Source organism: Benincasa hispida, chromosome 6 (genome assembly GCF_027475165.1).
Source record: "Benincasa hispida cultivar pf3 chromosome 6, pf3_genome.v1.1, whole genome shotgun sequence".
NCBI classification, from domain to species: domain Eukaryota; kingdom Viridiplantae; phylum Streptophyta; class Magnoliopsida; order Cucurbitales; family Cucurbitaceae; genus Benincasa; species Benincasa hispida.
In genome coordinates this window covers 479703-499360 of record NC_143483.1, presented here as the reverse complement: position 1 = coordinate 499360, position 19658 = coordinate 479703, and the positions used below count along the sequence as shown (strand labels likewise).

General features: G+C 32.8%; 1 protein-coding gene and 1 pseudogene across 2 annotated transcripts; both read right to left on the bottom strand.

Moving 5' to 3' along the window:
- Positions 1–12995: 12995 nt before the first annotated feature.
- Positions 12996–16875, bottom strand: LOC120079319 (glucan endo-1,3-beta-D-glucosidase-like). The gene has a single exon (XM_039033471.2). It carries the CDS (start codon positions 16410–16412, stop codon positions 14211–14213), a length of 2202 nt encoding a protein of 733 aa, XP_038889399.1. The 5' UTR covers positions 16413–16875; the 3' UTR covers positions 12996–14210.
- A 254-nt stretch (positions 16876–17129) lies between these two features.
- On the bottom strand, positions 17130–18683 carry LOC120079321 (protein trichome birefringence-like 19; annotated as a pseudogene). Its single transcript, XR_016530094.1, has 2 exons — positions 18109–18683; positions 17130–18023 (listed from the first exon to the last, which is right to left on the bottom strand). The product of XR_016530094.1 is annotated as a protein trichome birefringence-like 19 (transcript).
- Between the last annotated feature and the right edge of the window lie 975 nt (positions 18684–19658).

The window sequence follows — 19658 nt, the reverse complement described above, 5'->3', positions numbered from 1 at the left end:
ATAATAAAATATTATAAAATGAATTTTAAACAAATATAAAACCATTACAAAGAGTTTACAACATTTCATACAATTTCAAACACAAAGAAAAATATTACAAATAATTATAATAAATTTTATCGTCAAATTGTTGTTCAAATTTGTCAGAGGTGATTTTGGATTGAAAGTGAATAATTAAAAATAAATAAATAAGAATAAGAATAAAAGCGACAAGGTCGATAAAATAACAAAGTTTGAACATCAAATACACCCTACGTCCAAAATGGGCCTATGAGAGAATGTTAGTTTGTGGCAAGCACCACACTTGAGTTTTATCTCAAACTCTCTAGCTTCCACACTTTTTCACCTCTAACTTAAGTATTAGGATATTTGGCAAGTACACCGTTGTGCAGATTTTCTCTTATGTAGGTCACGTTCTTCTCTCCTTCAAACAAATTCATTAATAGTGTCACATGAAGGTCAGATGTGTTTTCCTTATCCAAAATTTAGCATCAACAAGATATGATTTGTAATGTCATCTTTCACTCTAACCAATTTATGTTAAATAATGGTGAGTTTCGTTAGTTAGTCCAAATTATACTATTTTGTAAATTGTCCATCAAGCTTTGTAATTAAACTTTTAATGATCAACAATTAACTGCACAGCATGATATATATTCATTTGTCCACTGTAATGAGACATTTAGGAAAGAAAATTGAGCATTTCCACATTTATTTCATTTAGTAGTAAATTTTTTCTCTTTAAAAATGAATGTATTTCACTTTAACCAATCATACACTGTTGAGATTGGTGTCCTAAATCTCTTGTATTATTGTAGTTTGTAAACCTTTGCAAACAAATTGTTATTAATAGAATAATTGTTATTTTATGTGCATACATTCAATCCAATAAACTAAGATCCCATGTTATTTTATGTAATTTAAACATGTATGATATAGATAAATCATGTTTAAATGATAATCTGAACGGTCTGTAGTAGATGGATAAGATTGGGTACCTTATTCTGGTGACGCTATGAATAGACCCGCTTTGTTGTTGTTACAAGTGTTATATGCTACAAATGATTTGATTCTGATCATTCATGTGAAGATATGTGAGCAGGGGTATCATATGCAAAGAGTTTGTATAAGATCGAACCACAAAATAAATAGTCTCTCTTTATAACACCATTGTTAGAAGAGACTTACATTTCACCAAGATGATCATAGGTGACTTCACTTGAATCCTTAGTGAGTTGTGAACTCCTACCTATGAGGGCGATCTTTTGATTTACATGGGTGAGAGTAGCTAGTTTCGCTGACTCAATATGGCTACCACTTTGGGGATTTGTTTGATTGGGGAGCTGGGAACACAGCTATACAAGAAAGAATTCACCCATTCCCTGGTGATAGGGTAAGTAGAGAAATTACTCCCTTAAGGGTTGATTCCAAAACTTGAACATTGTGGTGCCACACCATCTCCTAATCAAAGATAGGTTAAGTTATAGTTGGACTATAACTGATTGTTCATTAGAGGATCAGTGGTATTTATGGAGTTAGAGGTAACTACATGGGGCAAAACGGTAATTTTGGCTCAGCTATATTTACGAGCAATTAACGTCAATACATTATTGATTAGTTATATTCAATGGACATAAAAATATATCTATAGTGTGAAGAGTGCAACTATCAATCTTTAATGGAATGACTGACAGTTAATGGAGGTTGATTAATTTAATTAATGAGTTTAATTAATTAATTAAGTACTATTGAAGCTTCAATCTAAGGTCTCCTTGTTAGCTCAATTAGGATTAGTGAGAATCGAATTAATTTTGAATTCGTTTGAATTGTTCAAATTAATTAAAGGAAATTAATTAGTTATATGAGATATAATTAACATAGTGTATATGATACATTATAGGTTTAATATGAATTGTACAGATTAATTAAAGAGAATTGATTATATAAAATCTAATCAATATAATGTATATGATACATTATAAGTTTTAGTGACAGGAATAAATATGTGAATATGATTCAAATATTAATTATATGAATCATATACGATATAATTAATATAATGTATACACATTATAATACAAAGTTTGATTGGAGAAAGAAATATTTGAATATGATTCAAATGTTAATTATATGAATATGATTCATACAAAACTATAGGTTAAGATTAATAGAATGTGATTCATACTAATTCTATAAGTTATATGAGAGATTAATAAACTACGGGTTATAATATATGTGATATAATATAAACGATAGATTATATATTATAAGGGATATAACATATAGTTTTATTAATATATAATAAAGTTAATTATTATATATTTTATTTTATTTAAAATTCGAAATATTATTTATTTAATTTTTTGTTTTTTTAAATAATTATGGAGGAACTTATTTTTATAACTTCCTCCCCATTAATCTCTCTACCCCATTTTTTTTACGTGAATGCAGTTCATGTTTGACAAAGAAGTTCATTTTCTTCCTCCTACGTTTTCTCTCAGGGGAAAAAGCTCTCTATGAAAACTATATGGCCAATTTCTCTCACAGAACTTCTCATCCATTTCTCCTAAAATTAATCAAAGCGAGCCCACAACTTCGCTTTGATTCTCATCCTTGAGGATAACGAGGAAGCCCTTGTAGTGGTGGCCGAAAGGAGATCCAATTCTATTGAGATCGAGTTACTATGGTTGCTACTGGGTATCTGATGCTCTAGTTTATTGTATTTATTCTCTCATTACTCATCATTGTACATATATTAGTATATATGTAAAATCCACTGAAGTTTTAATCCAACTGGGAGTTTGATGAGTTGTATGTCATAAAACTTGTAGTTTGTAATGTTAAACATTTTCTATTATCAATAAAGATGTTATTCAATAAAATTGTTATTGAACATGTAAATTTCACTTGTAAAGATTGAATCCAATAAATTAAGATTCATGGCTATTATATGAATACTTGAACTTTATGTGACGGCACAAAGATGGATCAAGTTCGAGTAAATAGCCAAAACGGTCTATAGTAATATTTGAATTTGATATCATTAACGTTTAATTTATCAAAATTAAACGTAATTGGAGAGTTTAAAATATTTAAATATTGATTTAAATATTAATTATATGAATAAGATTAATGTTTAAAATTAGGTTTTTGATTAATTTAATATTTGATATTAAATTATTATTTAATTAATTAAAATCAAATTACTTTTCAATTTTAAATTCAATTTTTAGAAATTCAATTTTGTATTTGATTAATTTTTTAAATTAAATCAATTAAGAATTGAAAATTATTTTTGAGATAGTTGAGAAATCTACATTTTGAGTTTCTTAGAAGGTTTACTCAAATTTGAACTCCTTTCCCACTCAATATAGCTTGATTGAAGTGTCAATCAATGATATTTAGTGTCTGCATGTAATACTTGCATAAAAGCTTCAATTTTTGAATTGAAGTAAGAGAGACATGTTGAATTTGTGAAATTCTGGAGAAACTCTCCTCTTTCTCTAAAAACCCTCTTTGTTTTCTCACTCAATTCCCTTCAATTATGAGTTCCACTTCTCAAATCCAAGTTGGAGAACAGTAGAAAAGACACTCTTGGTGGTCTACTATCGAGTTGCATCTCAATTTCGTGGATTTCATCAAAGGTATTGTGTTCTTGAAACCCTTCTCTTTGAAATTGTTTTTCATGCATGCTTTGAAACTCAAATTAAATGTAATTAGAATACTTATTGATTATGATTGCTTTCGCTGTATACTTGTACATTCCATCAGTTGCTGCATTCGTGAAGGTGAGGTCGGAAACGTGACCGTTCGTGAGATAAGGAGTAGAGATTCGAGAAGATCGTAATTCTTCAAGGGTGAGTAGTCTTCTCTTAATTTTCTCTTCTTTAAGCATGCTGAATTTTATGAATTTATCCTGTAAAATAGTTTTACTTTTTCTTCTTTGCATTTTCTGTTTTGTATTGAATTGGGATTGAAATCGTATGACGTTTACATGCTTCCGCTTAGGATTCAATCCCTTCAATTGGTATCAGAGCCAGGTTCTACGATTTTAATGTCCCAATTTGATTCAAGAATCAGAGATTATGTGGGATTTTACATTTTGCAATATGATTGTGTTGAATGCTACTGCATTATTAATGTGGGTTTTGTAATTGGGCGTTTTCAAATCTTGGCACTTTAGGTTTAATTGCTTTAATTTTGATTAAAGTTTCAAAGGGCCCATTGTTTTTAGGTGTTTATTTTACTGCTATCGAGTCTGTAAAGTCTAGGTCTTAATTTGGCAAGAGTTGTTGAGGATTGGATGAAAAACAGGGGATTTCGATGCAAGATCAAGGTTGTCAAGTGCATTTTGTATAGCGGTGCCGCAGTGCTCTGAGGCGGTTGACGCACGGTAGCGCACGGTAGTTCCTAGTGGGACTAGGACTACGAGATAGATAGACCTAGGATAAATGGGAGAAATACTGAGTATCTGATGTCCTAGTTTATTGTATTTATTCTTTCATTACTCAACATTGTATATATTTCTATATATGTAAGTCCATTGGAGTTTTAGTCCAAGTGGGAGTTTGTTGGGTTGTATATCCTAAAACTTGCAGTTTGTAATATTAAACATATTCTATTTACAATAAAGATATTATTGAGGTTTATTCAATAAAACTATTATTGAATATCTAAATTACCTTGTAAAGACTAAATCCAATAAACTAAGATTCATAGTTGTTATATGAATATTTGGACTTTCTGTGGAGACATAAAGATGGATCAAGTTCGAGTAAATAGCCAAAACGATCTATAGTATATGAATAAGATTGGGTACCTTATTCTCGTAATAGTATCAGATGCGGCCCACTTTGTATTTAGTATAAATGATGTGATCCAGAATCGTTCTTGTTGAGATATGCGAGTAGGGACATCCTATGCAATGAGTTTGCATAAGACCAGGACGAAGAAATAAGTCACTCTTACTTTATAACGTTGTTTACTGTTTAAGACTGACTATTTCAAATCGATGACCTAGGTAACTCGACCTTAATCCTGAGCTAACTATGAACTTCTGTTTATTCAGGATTATCCTTAGATTTTCATAAGTGAGGGTTGGCTTAACAACGTCGAGTCGATAAGCCTCCCAATTCAGGGGTAAGACCGGGTAGATAGCTGGCGACATAAGGTGCAAGATGGAATTCGCTCCTACCCACTTTTAGGGTTAGTAGAGAGGTTGTTCTCTTAAGTACTGATTCCAGGCCTTGAACAAGGGGCTCCACTCTCTCATTGGCCCAAGAGGGACTTGATTTAGTGATTGGATCACAAATCAATTGTTCATTAGAGGATCAGTAGAACTTAAGAAGCAAGATGTAATCTTAAAGGTAAAACAACATTTGACCTAGCCCTTATTACGAATAACCTGTGAAGGGTCAACTTACTGATTACGGTTAAATCAAGTGGAGAGTAATATATCTACAGTGAGGGGAGTGCAATTACTAGGCTTTAGTGGAGTGACCCGGTAGTTAATGAATGTTGATTAATTCGGTTTAAAGAGTTTAGCCAATTAATATCGGATCGTTGGAGCCTATGATCTGTAGGTCCATTAGGTTCCCCTACTAGCTCACAAACGAATTGAACCTTAGAATAGCATGATGAGAGAATTTGAAATGTTCAAATTCAAATTAAAGGAATCAGTAATTATATACGATATAATTACACATTTAGTTAACGAATTAAGCGAAATTGGAGAATTGGATAATACTTCATTTGATTTAAATAATAATTACATGAATAGAGATTCATGGTTATAGAATTACTATTTAATTAATTTAATATTGGTATTAAATTATTTAATTAATTATTTGAAATTAATGTTATAAAAAATTAATGATTAGAATTAAATTTTGGTTAAAATTAATTTTACAAATTTTCCAATTTTTGAAATTTGATTTCAAATTAATTTTTTTAGTTTAAAATCAAATAAATTGAAAATTAGATTTCAAGTTTTTAAAAATATTTTAAGTTAAAGAAATTAAAAAAGTTGGAAAATTCCATCTTAGTGGGTTTATTCCACTTGAGACACTCAATTTTCACTCAAAATCTTTGTGCTTTGGTGTCAAAATTGTGAGACAAATGAATGGCAAAATAATTTTGATAAAGATCAAATTCATTTTCAGCTGAATTATGTCATGCAACTAAATTTTTTCCTGAAAAAAAATAATTGAAGAAGGTGTTCTTCATTTCTCGATACCAAATCTATTTTTCCCCTCAAATTTAAGCTCATTTTGAATTCCACAATTCAACTTAAGGTCCAAGAGAATAGTAAGGAAGATCAAGTGGTGGTCTACAAGCTTTTGGAGTCAAGATTAAAGTTGAATTTGTAGATTAAAGAAGGTCTGCAAAGGTATATTCTTCAAACCCTAATTTTTCTTATGAACATGCTTTCTTAATTTGCTAAAATTGTTGAATTAGAGTGCTTAATGATTTTGTTTGCTTCCGCTTATTGCTTGCTAACTCCAACAAGATTAGTTCATCCTTCTCAATCGTGGAGAGTGCTTTAACGCAGCGGAAAAGTTAAATCACAACCTAATCATTGAAACTCGGGTCGTCATACCAGATGATGGCATTAAGGATCCATTGTCCTATAAGCAGACAATGAATAACGTAGACAAAGATCAAATGGTCAAAGCAATGAACCTTGAAATGAGGTCTGTGTACTTCAATTTAGTAACTTGTATATCTACCTGAAGGGGTTAAACCCATAGGATGTAAATGTATCTATAAGAGAAAGAAAGATGTCGTTGGAAAGGTATAAACCTTCAAAGCTAGAATTATAACAAAGAGTTATACCTAAAGGGAAGGAGTTGACTATGAGGAAAATTTTTCCTCTGTTGCTATGCTTAAGTGTATAAGAATTCTCTTATCCATAGCAACATATTACAACTGTGAGATATGACAAATGGATGTTAAGACTACTTTTCTGAATAGCAATCTTAAAGAGAGCATCTTTATATCTCAGCCTGTAGGGTTCATAGCCCAAGGCCAGAAGCAAAATATTGCAAGCTGAATCAATCTATTTAGAAGTTGAAACAGACATTCAAATCTTGGAACATTAGATTTGATACTACGATCAAATCTTTTGGTTTTGACCAAAATGTTGATGAACTTTGTGTCTACAAGAAAATCATCAACGATAAAGTAGCTTTCTTGGTACTTTATGTGGATGATATCCTACTAAATGAGAATGATGTAGGGTACCTTACTGATGTTAAAATTGGTTAGCAGCCTAAATCCAAATGAAGGATTTGGGAGAGCGCAGTATGTTATTGGAATCCAAATCATTAAGGATCATAAGAATAGAATGTTGGGTCTATCTTAAGCAACTTATATCGATAAAATGTTGACCCAGTATTCGATGTAGAACTTTAAGAAGGTTTTATTACCTTTAGATACGAGGTTCACTTGTTTAAGGAACAGTGTCTTAAGACACCTCAAGAAGTTGAAGATATCAGATGTATTCCCTATGTCTCAATTGTGGGCAGCTTAATGTATGTCATGCTTTACACTAGGCCAGACATTTGTTATGTAGTGGGAATAGTCAGTAGGTACCAATCCAATCCAAGGTTAGACCACTGGACTTTGGTTAAGAACATCCTTAAGTATCTTAGGAGAACAAGAGACTAAATGCTGGTGTATGTAGTGGGAATAGTCAGTAGGTACCAATCCAATCCAGGGTTAGACCACTGGACTTTGGTTAAGAAATCCTCAAGTATCTTACAAGAACAAGGGATTATATGCTGGTGTAAAGAGCTAAAGATTTGATCCTTACAGGATACATCGATTCTGATTTTTAAACTAATAGAGAATCTAGGAAATTCAAGTCAGGATCAGTGTTCACCTTGAATGAGGGAGCTGTAGTATAACATAGCATCAAGTAAAGATGCATTGCAGACTCCACTATAGAGACTGAGTATGTAGCTGTTTGTGAAGTAGCAAAGGAAGCAGTTTGGCTTAGGAAGTTCCTAAGTGATTTGGAAATCATTCTAAACATGGACTTTCCTATCACCTTATACTGTGACAATAGTGGAGCAGTAGTCAACTCTAAAGAGCTTCATAGCCATAAACTAGGAAAACATATTGAGAGGAAGTATTACATGATACGGGACGAGGAGATATGATCGTCACAAAGATCATTGCGAAGCACAACATCGTTGATCCATTTATGAAGGCTCTGTTGGTTAAAGTGTTCGAGGGTCGTCTAGAGAGTCTAGATCTATGAAACATATACATTGTATAATCTAGGGCAAGTGGGAGATGTGTAATGGGTATATGACTACCCTAGTTTATTGTATTTATATATTTACCATTCCCGTTGTTTTGGATTATTAATATTATGTATATCCCACTAACTAGAGTTTTAGTTCAAGTGGGAGTTTGTTAGGTTTTATGCCATAAAACTCGTAGATAGAAAATGTAAATAATTGACTGTCATCAATGTTATTTCAATAGATGTTATTGATTGTATTGTATTTGTTTTTTTTTCTTAATAACTCTAAATCCAATAAACTAATATCCTAGGCTGTCTTATGAATCTTGAACTGTATGTGGAAACATACAGGGATCGATGTTCATGTTAGGGTTGATCCCCTAAATCTCATGGGTCTTATAGTTTGTAATTGTAATATACAAATAATTTATTTATTTAATAAAATATGAGATGTTTTATTCAATATTTAGTAGCATTAACCAATAAACTAACATCCAAGATTATCATATGTAACTTACATGTATATAGAGACATATAGGTGGATCATGTTTAAGTAATAACCCAAATGGTCTGTAGTAGATGGATAAGGTTGGGTACCTTATCTTGGTGGCACTACGAATATGACCCACCTTGTAAATGTTACAATTGTTGCAAAGTGCTACAAATGATCTGATCCTGATCATTCATATAGAGACATGTGAGTGAAAGTATTCTATACAAATGAGTTTATATAAAATCGGACCACGAAATGACTAGTCTCATTATATAACGTCGTTCACAATAGAGACTTACATTTCACTAGGATGACCATGGGTGACATGACCTGAATCCTGAGTGAATTGTGAATTCTTGCCTATGAAGGCGGTCATTTGATTTATATGTGTATGAGTGGCCAGATCGTCGACTCAATAAGCCTACCATTTTGGTGATTCATCTGATTAAGGAGTTGGAAACGCAGTTACCAAGACGAAATTCACTATTTCCCTAATGTTTGGGTAAGTAGATAAATTGCTTCCTTAAGGGCTGATTCCGGGGCTTGAACACTGTGGCGCCATACCATCTCTTGCCCGAGAGGGGCTTGGTCATAGTTAGAATATGACTTATTATTTATCAGAGGGATCAATGGTACTTAAGAAGTTAGATGTAATTATAGGGACAAAATGGTAATTCTGGCATAGCTACACTTACGGGCAATTTGTGAAGGGTTAGCGCACCGTTGATTGGTTATATTCAATGGACACATAAATATATCTGTAGTGCGAAGTGTTCAACTGTCGGTCTTTAGTGAAGTGACCGACAGTTAATGGATGTTGAGTAATTTAATTAAGAGTTTAATTAATTATCTAAATATCATTAGAGCTTCAATCATAGGTCCATAAGGTCCCATTTGTAGCTCAACAGGGATTATTGAGAATTATTTTTGGATTAATTTGAATTGTTCAAATTAATTTAAGGAATTAATTATATATGTTATAATTAAATTAATTATATATGTGATATAATTAATATAATGTATTTGATACATTATAATATAAAGTTTATTTGAGAAAAAATAAATATTTGAATATGCCTCAAATATTAATTATATGAATGAGATTCACACAATTAAATTTAACACAATTGTGATTTATATTAAATACCACACACGTACGAGAGAAATAAAACAACAGATTATATTATATTTGATACAATATAAACTATAGATTATGTGATATATTTGATATAATATATAGTTTAATATATATAAGGTGGTTATCATATATATATATATATATATATATATTAAATAAATTATTATTTATTAAACTATTTTTTTAAAAATTAATCTGGCTCCCTCCACCTCTTTTCTCTTTGATTGCAGTACATGTAGAAGTGGTTATTTTGATTATTCAAATGATCATCTTCTTCACAGAATCCCCCAGTGAAGATTCTCTAAGATTTTTCTAACTTTCATAGAAGACCCTTTTCTCTCAAAATCACACTCCATCTTCCCAAAAAGAAATACAGAGCCCACACTTCCTGTTATTCTCATACCCTAAAGAGAATACAGAGGAAATTCTCATGGTAATGTCCTCATGAGTTGTTCGTGACTGGTTCAAGGTTTTCTAGTTTGTGATCATTCGTGGAGAAGGGGATTTCGTGAAGAATTTTGGTTCATCAAGGGTATGAATTTCTTTTCCCTTTTTATCCTTCTTATGCATGTCGTAAGTTTTTTTTTTTTTTTTTTTTTTGTTAATGCATAATTTCTTTTGGTTCTGTAAATTTCGTTGTTCTGTGAAAAATTGAAAATTGGGTCGATCACCACTTCTGCTATGGAACTTCACAATTCATCCAATTCAAGATACAACCTAAAGGGTCTATAGTATAGGGATAAGGCAAGGTATCTTATCCTGGTGACACTATGGATATCCACTTTGTATTTTATACAAATGCAATGATCCAACGCGTTCGTGAAGGTGACATGTGAGTGAGGGTATCCTATGCAATAAGTTTACATCAGATCGAACCACGAAATAGTAACCACTAGATGTAACTCCGTTGACTAGTTAGGTTTCTATTTCAATAGAATGACCTAAGCAATTTAGTCTTAATCAGAGTGTATTATGAACTCCTGTTCACGAGGGATTGTCCTTTGATTTGTATAAGTGAGAGTGACCAATTCTTCAACTTAACATGCTTACCATTTTGGGGCAAGATCAAGGGGGAGCCGGAAACATAATAATACAATATGGATTTCACTCCTTCCTAACTATAGGGTAAGTAGACGAGTGTTCCCTTAAGTGGTATCTTCGAGACTTGAACAAAGAGTCCTACTCTCTCACTGGCCCGAGAGGGGTTTCTGTTTAATGGTTGGACCATAAATAAGTTGTTCATTGGAGGAGCACTAGTACTTAAGGATATATAAGTAATTCAGGGGTAAAATGGTAATTTTAACCCAATTGATGTTATGAACACCTGTGAAGCACTAACTTGCTGTTATTGGTTTATATCCATGGTCATAAAAATATATATGTAGTGTGAAGAGTGCAGCTGTGGGTCTTTAGTGAAGTGTACCCACAGTTATCGAATATTGATTAACGTAATTATGAGTTTAGACAATTAATCTCATATTATTGAAACTTTTGATCTGTAGGTCCATTAGGTCCTCTTCCTAGCTCATAAAGGTATTGAGATAATTATGTGTTGAATAGAGTTTGAAATGTTTGTTCACTTAGGTAAATAGTATAACGTATAATAATACATTATAATATAAAGTCTATATTTCAATTAAACTTTATGATATAAGTTTGATTTTGGATACGATACAAACTTAATTTATGAGAGAACCAAATATTTGAAGGAATTCAAATATTAGTTTAATATGAATTTGATTTATATTAAAACTATAATTTAAAATTAATGCGTATTATATGTACATTAAAACTATAGGTTATGAGAGAAATACAATTGAATACGGTTCAAATGTAGGTTAAATTAAATATGTGATATTTAATTTAGTAATTAATTACTTAATTAAATTAAATTAATCGAATTAAATACTATATATAGAGATGTTCATTTAAATATTATTTAAATGAATTTATTAATTAAATTGGATTCAATTAATTATTAATTATTTTTTCTTCTTACCAATCTAAATATAATGCACTAATTACAAAGATAAATAGTTTTGATTTTTACGGAAGTTTTGAGGTGACCGACTTATGTTTGATTGAGCTGATTTTAGATATGTAATTTTTTAAAATTTTTTGGGATGGACTAAAATGATTTTAATAAAATCTAAGATAATTTTCAAATTGATTTTGAAAGAATTAGTTGTTAGGTGATTTTTGTTAAAATATTCATTGAAATTTGTCTAAAAAATACTACCCAATTTAGTTTTGGTTCATTTTTATTTTAAATCATTCACTAAATGATGACCGTTATTACATTCACTTAAATTCTTAATAAGATACATGTGATGATATAAACAATTAGATTGAATGATATACATATTTTGAACTTTCTTTTGATATTTATTACACACATTTTTCTTACTTAACATATCAATCATATCATGCATATAAAAATTTAATAATAAAATAAATAAAAAATAGATTGAGGAAAATAGATACTTATCATAATTATTTATTTAAATAATTTCTCAAATTTAAGAAAAAAAACCTTTATAATAATTTAATAGCTCTAAAATTACCTTTGGAACTAAACATAATAATTCAAAACCACTTCTAAATATATTAAAATCACTTTGAAGAGTTTAGAACAAACTTAAATATGATTATTAAATTATACCTAAATTTCTTTTTCTATTTCAATCATCACTCCTAAACACACCCTTAATTAAATTGATTCATAAATTCACCTACAATGGTTGACGTTAACTTGAATCAACTCAAACATGTTATTATTATTTTTTAAAAATATTTCTTTTACATTATCTATTGGACGATTTTAAAAAAATAGAAAAATAAGAGAAATTATTTACACAAAATATCAAAATTTAATCTAAGCGGATACTATCAATATAGAAATTGATGCTATGCAATAGATGTGAATAGAAGTCTATCAGTATTTATCCATTCTTTTTTTACTATTTTTTAAAAATAATTTGACATTTTTTCTGAAAATTTACCTCCTATGCAAAATAAAAATTTAAAAGCTTTTAAAATTAATCAAATTGAAATTGCATTCAACGATCTAAAATTGACTAGTCTAAAACTACCAAGCCATTTTAGTACCCGCCATTTTTCGATCAACATTCTTCTTCAATTGCTGCATGTAAACCCTAAACACTCCATTTCATCCGCCGCATTTCCCACCACCTCCGATCACCTATCGGCGGCCATATACCTTCAATCAATTCCGATGCAACCGAGGAAAAGTAATGAACAGATTAGATATTTCATTTCGAATTGAGGAGGCATTGCAACGTCCGATCGAGTATGATTCGAGTGGAATTCTATCTGAATGTGGTGGTGATGTAGCGTGATCATCGAACTTGCCGCACCATGAAAGAGTTTTCCGAAGGATTTGATTTAGATTGTGCGCGGCAATGGTGAAGGTAAGTTCATAATAGTTAATTGCTTAGAGTATAAAATCACATATGTTAATGTTGTTTGTTTGTTTGTTTATATGAATGGTTGGGCGAAATACAATTGTTCAATTAAATATTGTTTAGTCCCGACTAATCATGCATTAATATAATATTTGATTGTTGGCAACATGAAACAGATCAAGTAAAATATTCTAGTCATATAGAATTTACAACAATGACTAGGAAAAGTATAGTTCAATATAGTGTTGATTTGTAAATGTAAGCATAATATATCTTCAACATATTTATTTGTCTTTCCCGAGCCCGATATTTATTTGTCTTACCTTCTGTCTTCGATGGAGGAGACAAAAACTCAAGCACCGTTGAAACGAACAATATCGTCCCTCAAAATAACACTAGTCTCCATCTTTAAAGTCCTGAAAACTGTCAAAGATCTGAGATTGCTGATTTGCTTTTCACTAGCAATTGTACATCCGAGAGCTGAATTGCACGCTAACAAGTTCAATCTAAGGCAGTAGGAGATGTGGAACCAATTTGGTCCAGTCCCTGTTTTTAGCCAAATATTGAGGGCAGAAAGTGGGTGATGAGAAGTTGTTTTCAAATAAAGTGGAATAAGAGCTATGTTTGTATAGGTTATAACTCGTGTGTCAAAGTATTGATATGATTAAATTTACCCTAATCAATTAGTTTAAACTTTTGAATTGATTAATGATTTAACATAGTATCAGAGCAGGAGGTGTGCCCCTGTAATGTTATGATGATTTAACAAGTATATAATTTGTACATTAGAATCTTAGATAATCCAAATAAAAATTTCTTAACAGAGACATCCAGCAGCATGGTGTTGCTTTGTGATTTTGTGGCTTGATTTTTTTTATACAACTTGACATTAGAAATTTGGTGCTAAACTAGTTGTACTTTGCTGTTACTGATATTTTTTTCTCCTTCTTTGCCTCTACTGTGAACCCACCATAACAGATTGGTAAGTGAGTTTCCATCATCAAAGTCTTTCAAGTTCCTAATCTTCTGCAAAGAACCATCTTTGTCATAAATGCTTTCCAGAGCATAAACAAAACCTTTCCATCCTTCCCCAACACCTTCTCTTCCCAGAGAAGGTAATGCCCAGTTCACAAGCTCCCTTACGAACCCAGCATCTGAGAGCAACAGCTCAGTGATTGGCAATATGGGTAACACCTGAATACCAAGCCTACACTCTTTCCATTCACTAGGAGCAAACCATAATCCACAATCCCTTTTGTTAGACCACAGTACTCCCACCACCCTGTTTTCCTTAACAAATTCTTCATGGTACAAAGTTGTTTCTCCTTCTCTTACTTGCCACCACATCTGACCTGCTTTAATCTCCAATGCTGCTAGCATAGAGCCAATGGATACAAGATGGGCATCTCCATAGGCTAACCCCACCAAAGCTGCAGAATAGTAAGCATTTACTGCTTCACTGATGCTCTCTTGACTCCGGCCATCAGTGAATTCGGCCAATCCTGTACCCCAAGAATGCAATTTATACGCATCAAAACATCTCAACTTTGGAAACTTTGAATTGGCTTGCCTGCTCAAGTTCATGATGTCTGCCATAAGAGAATAAACTTGAGGACTGTACTTTCTCCCCCAAGCGGGGTCAATTTTCACAAGCACAGCAATGGCATAAAGAAAGTAGCCCAGATGATGATGGTGATTATTATACATTCCAAATCCAAAGTCTGCACCAGAATCAAAGGACCCTTCTTTGCTGACAATTCCACCCCACTTTTCATCATGTACAAAACCATTCCCCTCAAATGTCCCATTTAACCAAGGCTCAATTGCGCCCACTAGGAACTTTCTTATTTCTGGAACCACTTCAAGAAATCTCACTTCCTCAGCAATCACTGCCAACCTTGCTGCTCTTGCTATCAATTTTCCATAAGAATAAGGAGATTTTGTTGTCAATATCTTAGATGTTGAATTTAGAGCCCCGACATCTTTACCAAGTGCAGAAATGATTTCAGCAAAGGATTCTTCCTCTACACCCCTAATTGAATGCCAGCTTACTGAAATAGATTCTGGTTTCAAAGCCCATGAACTTCCCACCACACCCACAAGCTCACCATCTATACTTTTATACTTGAACTTATCTAAAATAACTACATCATTATCACTGCCTGCTAGGAGACGAAGATGCAGAGGGTGTGCAAGCATGAGCAAATCCCCCCACCCTTTTGTCTCCCATTTGTATTCCAAACAAAATGGCTTTGTAAACTGTGCCTCACCTGAGACTGGGTAACATGAACTAAATCTGTCAAGTATCAGTTCACATTCTGGGTCTGAATTCGACAATGCTGCAATCCTAATGATTCCTGCAAATCCCCCAGAAGTAATTATAGAAAGATTATGTGTCAAATTGATGGGAAATGAGGAGTAAATAAGCCATGTTTGATTGTTTTTTAATTTTATTGTGTATTTGGTGAGTGCATTATTAAAGGAAAAGGAGAGAACTTCGTGAATGGTGGAGATTGAAAAGGCAATGCCTTTGGAAACTGTAAAAGTCAGAAACGGGCTTCCCCTGACGAGATAGAAACGGAGGTTGGAGGAAGGAATATCCAAAGTGACATTCAAATCATTGAATGAGGAGATGACATGAGATTTCTGGGGAAGTGGGTTCATTTTTTCAGAGGGAGAGATGGTGAGGTCAGGGGTGAAAATTTGGCATTCTGAAGCAGAGTTGGAGGAGATTGATGGGTAGGAAACAGAGATGGAGGAAAGGGAGGATTTGATCAAATAGGGATGGATGTACTCAGGTTGGTCCCCATTATTGAGAGTGAAGTTCTGGAAGAAACTGTTTGTAGGGAGAGGGGCTGAGAGGAGTTCCGGGGAAAAGAAGAGCGAAGGATCCGGGAGAACTGTGGATTGAGTTGAAGGAAATAGGAACGGAGTGGGCTCTGATGGTTTTTGAGAAGGTTCTGGTGGCTGCGACTCAGGGGGCTGTGGTGGAGGTGGTGGAGGCGGAGGTGGAGGAAGAGGAGGAGGTGGTGGAAGATGCGGTGGAGGGAAGCGACGTTTCCCTTTGATTACCCACCTGAGTCCTCTTTCAATCTTCTTGAACATGGAAACTCAGCAAGTCAAGATTCAAACTTTTTGGTGATAGTAATAGACAGAAACAGCTCTAAACCGATTAAAGCTGGAGAAAGATTGAAACTTTTTGCTGATTAAAATATGATTGTGATTATGAATGAGAAGATGGAATTGAAGTTGCAGGATATACATTCCTCATTTTTCGTAATTTGAAGTGCAAAAGAATTTGAGGGTTGCAAGCTATGAACAGCCAATAGGTGCTTCTTGTCAAGAAAAGGAAGGGATAATATATGGGATCCTCCATTGCTTTACTTACAAGAGAGATCATATATGGTTTCTTGCATCTGAAAGAGCTGTTTAGTATGAGAATGAACATGTTGAGTGTGCAACGAAATGAAAATATTTTTTGTTACACAACCTACACAGAAGATTCTTTTATTTATTTATTTTTTTAATTTTATAATAAAATTCAATGAAAACTTGTTTAGTTTAGTTGTTTGAACGTTATTTTTCTTAATTTGTTCTTATGAGCGGCTATTCTTTTGCATGAAAATAATTTGTTCTGTTTTGAAAACTAAATGTTTGTGAATGGTTACACAATTATCATTTTAATGCTTATAAATTAAGCTGCTAAGCCTCCTTTTTTATTTTATCGTTACCATACATGGCTTACTACAGGTTTTCTTTATAAACTTATCAGCTAATATACCACAAACTATTCCAGGTTTCTAGTAATTAATAGCCACCCAGTAAAGAATCTGAAGTAATTCATAGAGACTAATGCATTGATATTACAGTATAGATTATATATATAAAAAAAGGTATAACTTTTAACAAAACTCATCTACCCCATTTCCCTATACATTATCAATGTGTATCTTCCCTTCCTGTCTTCAGTATATAGAGTAAAAACTCATTCCATGTGTCAATGGGGCCTGGCAGACACCAGTGCACACAGTCAGCAACATTCCCATTCCTAGGAGGAGAATAATGGTTTGGATGCCCATCTGGTCTCATTAGCATGGCCTCAGTTGTATCCAACAGCCTGAACTGCAGGCCTCTCCTCAACCCCTCCTTCTCTGCTGCTCTGAATTCCTCCACCTGAGCCTTATGCAACTCGAAGATAAAACTTTTCCAGTTCATCTCTTCCTTTGTAAATGGCCTTGTCCTTGCACAGTTCCCTCCTTTGTTCCAATCTCCATTCTCGAAGTGAGATGGAGAAAACGTCCTCATAAATGTCACCCCTTTGTAGCCTTTGAGGCCCATAAGCGTCCTAAAGGCAGTTTGAAAGACTTTCCCATAGCCATAGAAGTTCAAAAGCTGTGTAACATTACTTTGCTGGCAATTGAAACATCCTATCATTTGACCATTTTCGTAGTATACTTGGGGGCGAAAGAACCACTGTCCTGCTGAGAAGATGACATAGTCGAAAGATTCGACGGCGGAAATCCAGGTTTCGTCTGCCTCATCCAAGTATAGATTCATGAGGCTGTTGGAGGAGAAACCATTCTGGTCTGCGTCCCTGTTTTTAACCAAATATGGGGACCAGAATCTAGCCACCGTGAAATTGTAATCAGGAAAGAACCACCTTTTGAAATCGTAGGTTAGGTTATATTTAAGAGAAACATCTTCTGGATGAGATACCTGCAACATATGCAAAAGACAATTGAAAAAACAGGGAAAGTTTTAACTCTTGAGATTGAAAAATGTGTTTGGAGAATGAACTTACATTGGAGAGGAGACACAACAATGACTGCATATGATTTCTAGCTACAGAGTCTCCAACAAAAGCAAGGGACTTCCCTTTAACAATTTCTAAGAACTGAGCAGAATCAAAGAGAGGAAGCTCACATTCATCTGGCTTCCATCTCCACTTCAAGAATTCTCTGTCTGGTCTTCCATACTTCAAGCAGTTTTGATACTCAAACATCATGTCACAAGTGTCATTCGTGTAATAAGGTGGCTCGGATTTCGATACCCAAGTGCCAGTAAACACGTCACATTTCTTCTCTGACTCCACTGTCTTCAAGCTGGTGATGTTTTTCCATAGATTTGGCACTGATGAAGGCAAATTCTTGTTTGTAGACAGAGGAATGATGGTTAGAAGAATCAGTGTCAGAGCTAGAAGAATCCCTTTGTGGGGATTCCACAAAACTGATTTGTTAACAATTGGAGCCTCAAAAGCATGAAGTTTCATGTTGAGAACAGCTCTGAAATCTAGATACCAAGTGTTTTCATTCATATAACACACACACAAACTCTCTCTCTCCCTTTTTGTGATAGGTGTAGGTCCATGTAAAAAGCAACTTAGGGTAAATTATTGAAAAGCATTCATTCATATAATAGTGAATGCTGCTATTCTTGGCTTGGATTACCTACCAAACCACCATCATTATGCTACTTTGGTTTTATTAGGCATTGCATAATATTTCATTATTAAAAACTTAGTGGGACAGATGGAAAGACACAATTTCTTTTGGGCCACCGACAACCATACAACACTCATACAGATTACAGACAGATATCCTCAAAAAATTCTTGAAGAAACATGCTTTACAGATAAGGATACAGAGTAACTACCACATGGAGCAAGTAAGTTTTCTATTTTTACTTAGCAGCTTTATTCCTCTGCTACTTTCAGGGAAACAGAGATATAAAAATCCCTTCAAAATCAATAACCTTGATACAATATATATAGGGTAAATTTGTGTTTGGTTTCTGAATTTTTAAAACATACATTTTTAGTCTTGAGTTTTTTTTAGAATAGATGCATTTGTATCTAAATTTTCAAAATATACTTTTCTAGTCCAAACTTTTAACTAATAAGTTTGAAATGTCCTTAGAACTATTTTTTTTTTCATTTTATATAATTATATGAAATTTTGAATAACAAAAATATGTTTAAAAAATAATTTCAGAGATGAATTAATTTTTTTAATTAATAATAAAATTTACTGTAGGGACCTTTTAAACATATTTTTAAAAGCCTAGAGCTAAAAAGGTACGTTTTTTAAAAACCTGGATCAAATGAACCTATTCTAAAAAATTTGGGATTAAAAAGATATGTTTTAAAAATTTAGGGACCAAATATAGATATTCTTCAAAATTCGGGGACTAAAAAGGTAATTTTCCTAAATATGCATATTATATACACAAAAATAATGGCAAATGAAGGTCAACAACAATAGTGTTCCTAGTAAAAATATAATGTAAATTGTAGTATATGTACATTTAAACTTTTTTGCTAAATACCTCAAGCAATCATAGAAATGATTTCAA

Coding starts and splice junctions, on each gene's coding strand:
- LOC120079319 (XM_039033471.2), bottom strand. CDS start 16,412: ATGTTCAAGAAGATTGAAAGAGGACTCAGGTGGGTAATCAAAGGGAAA.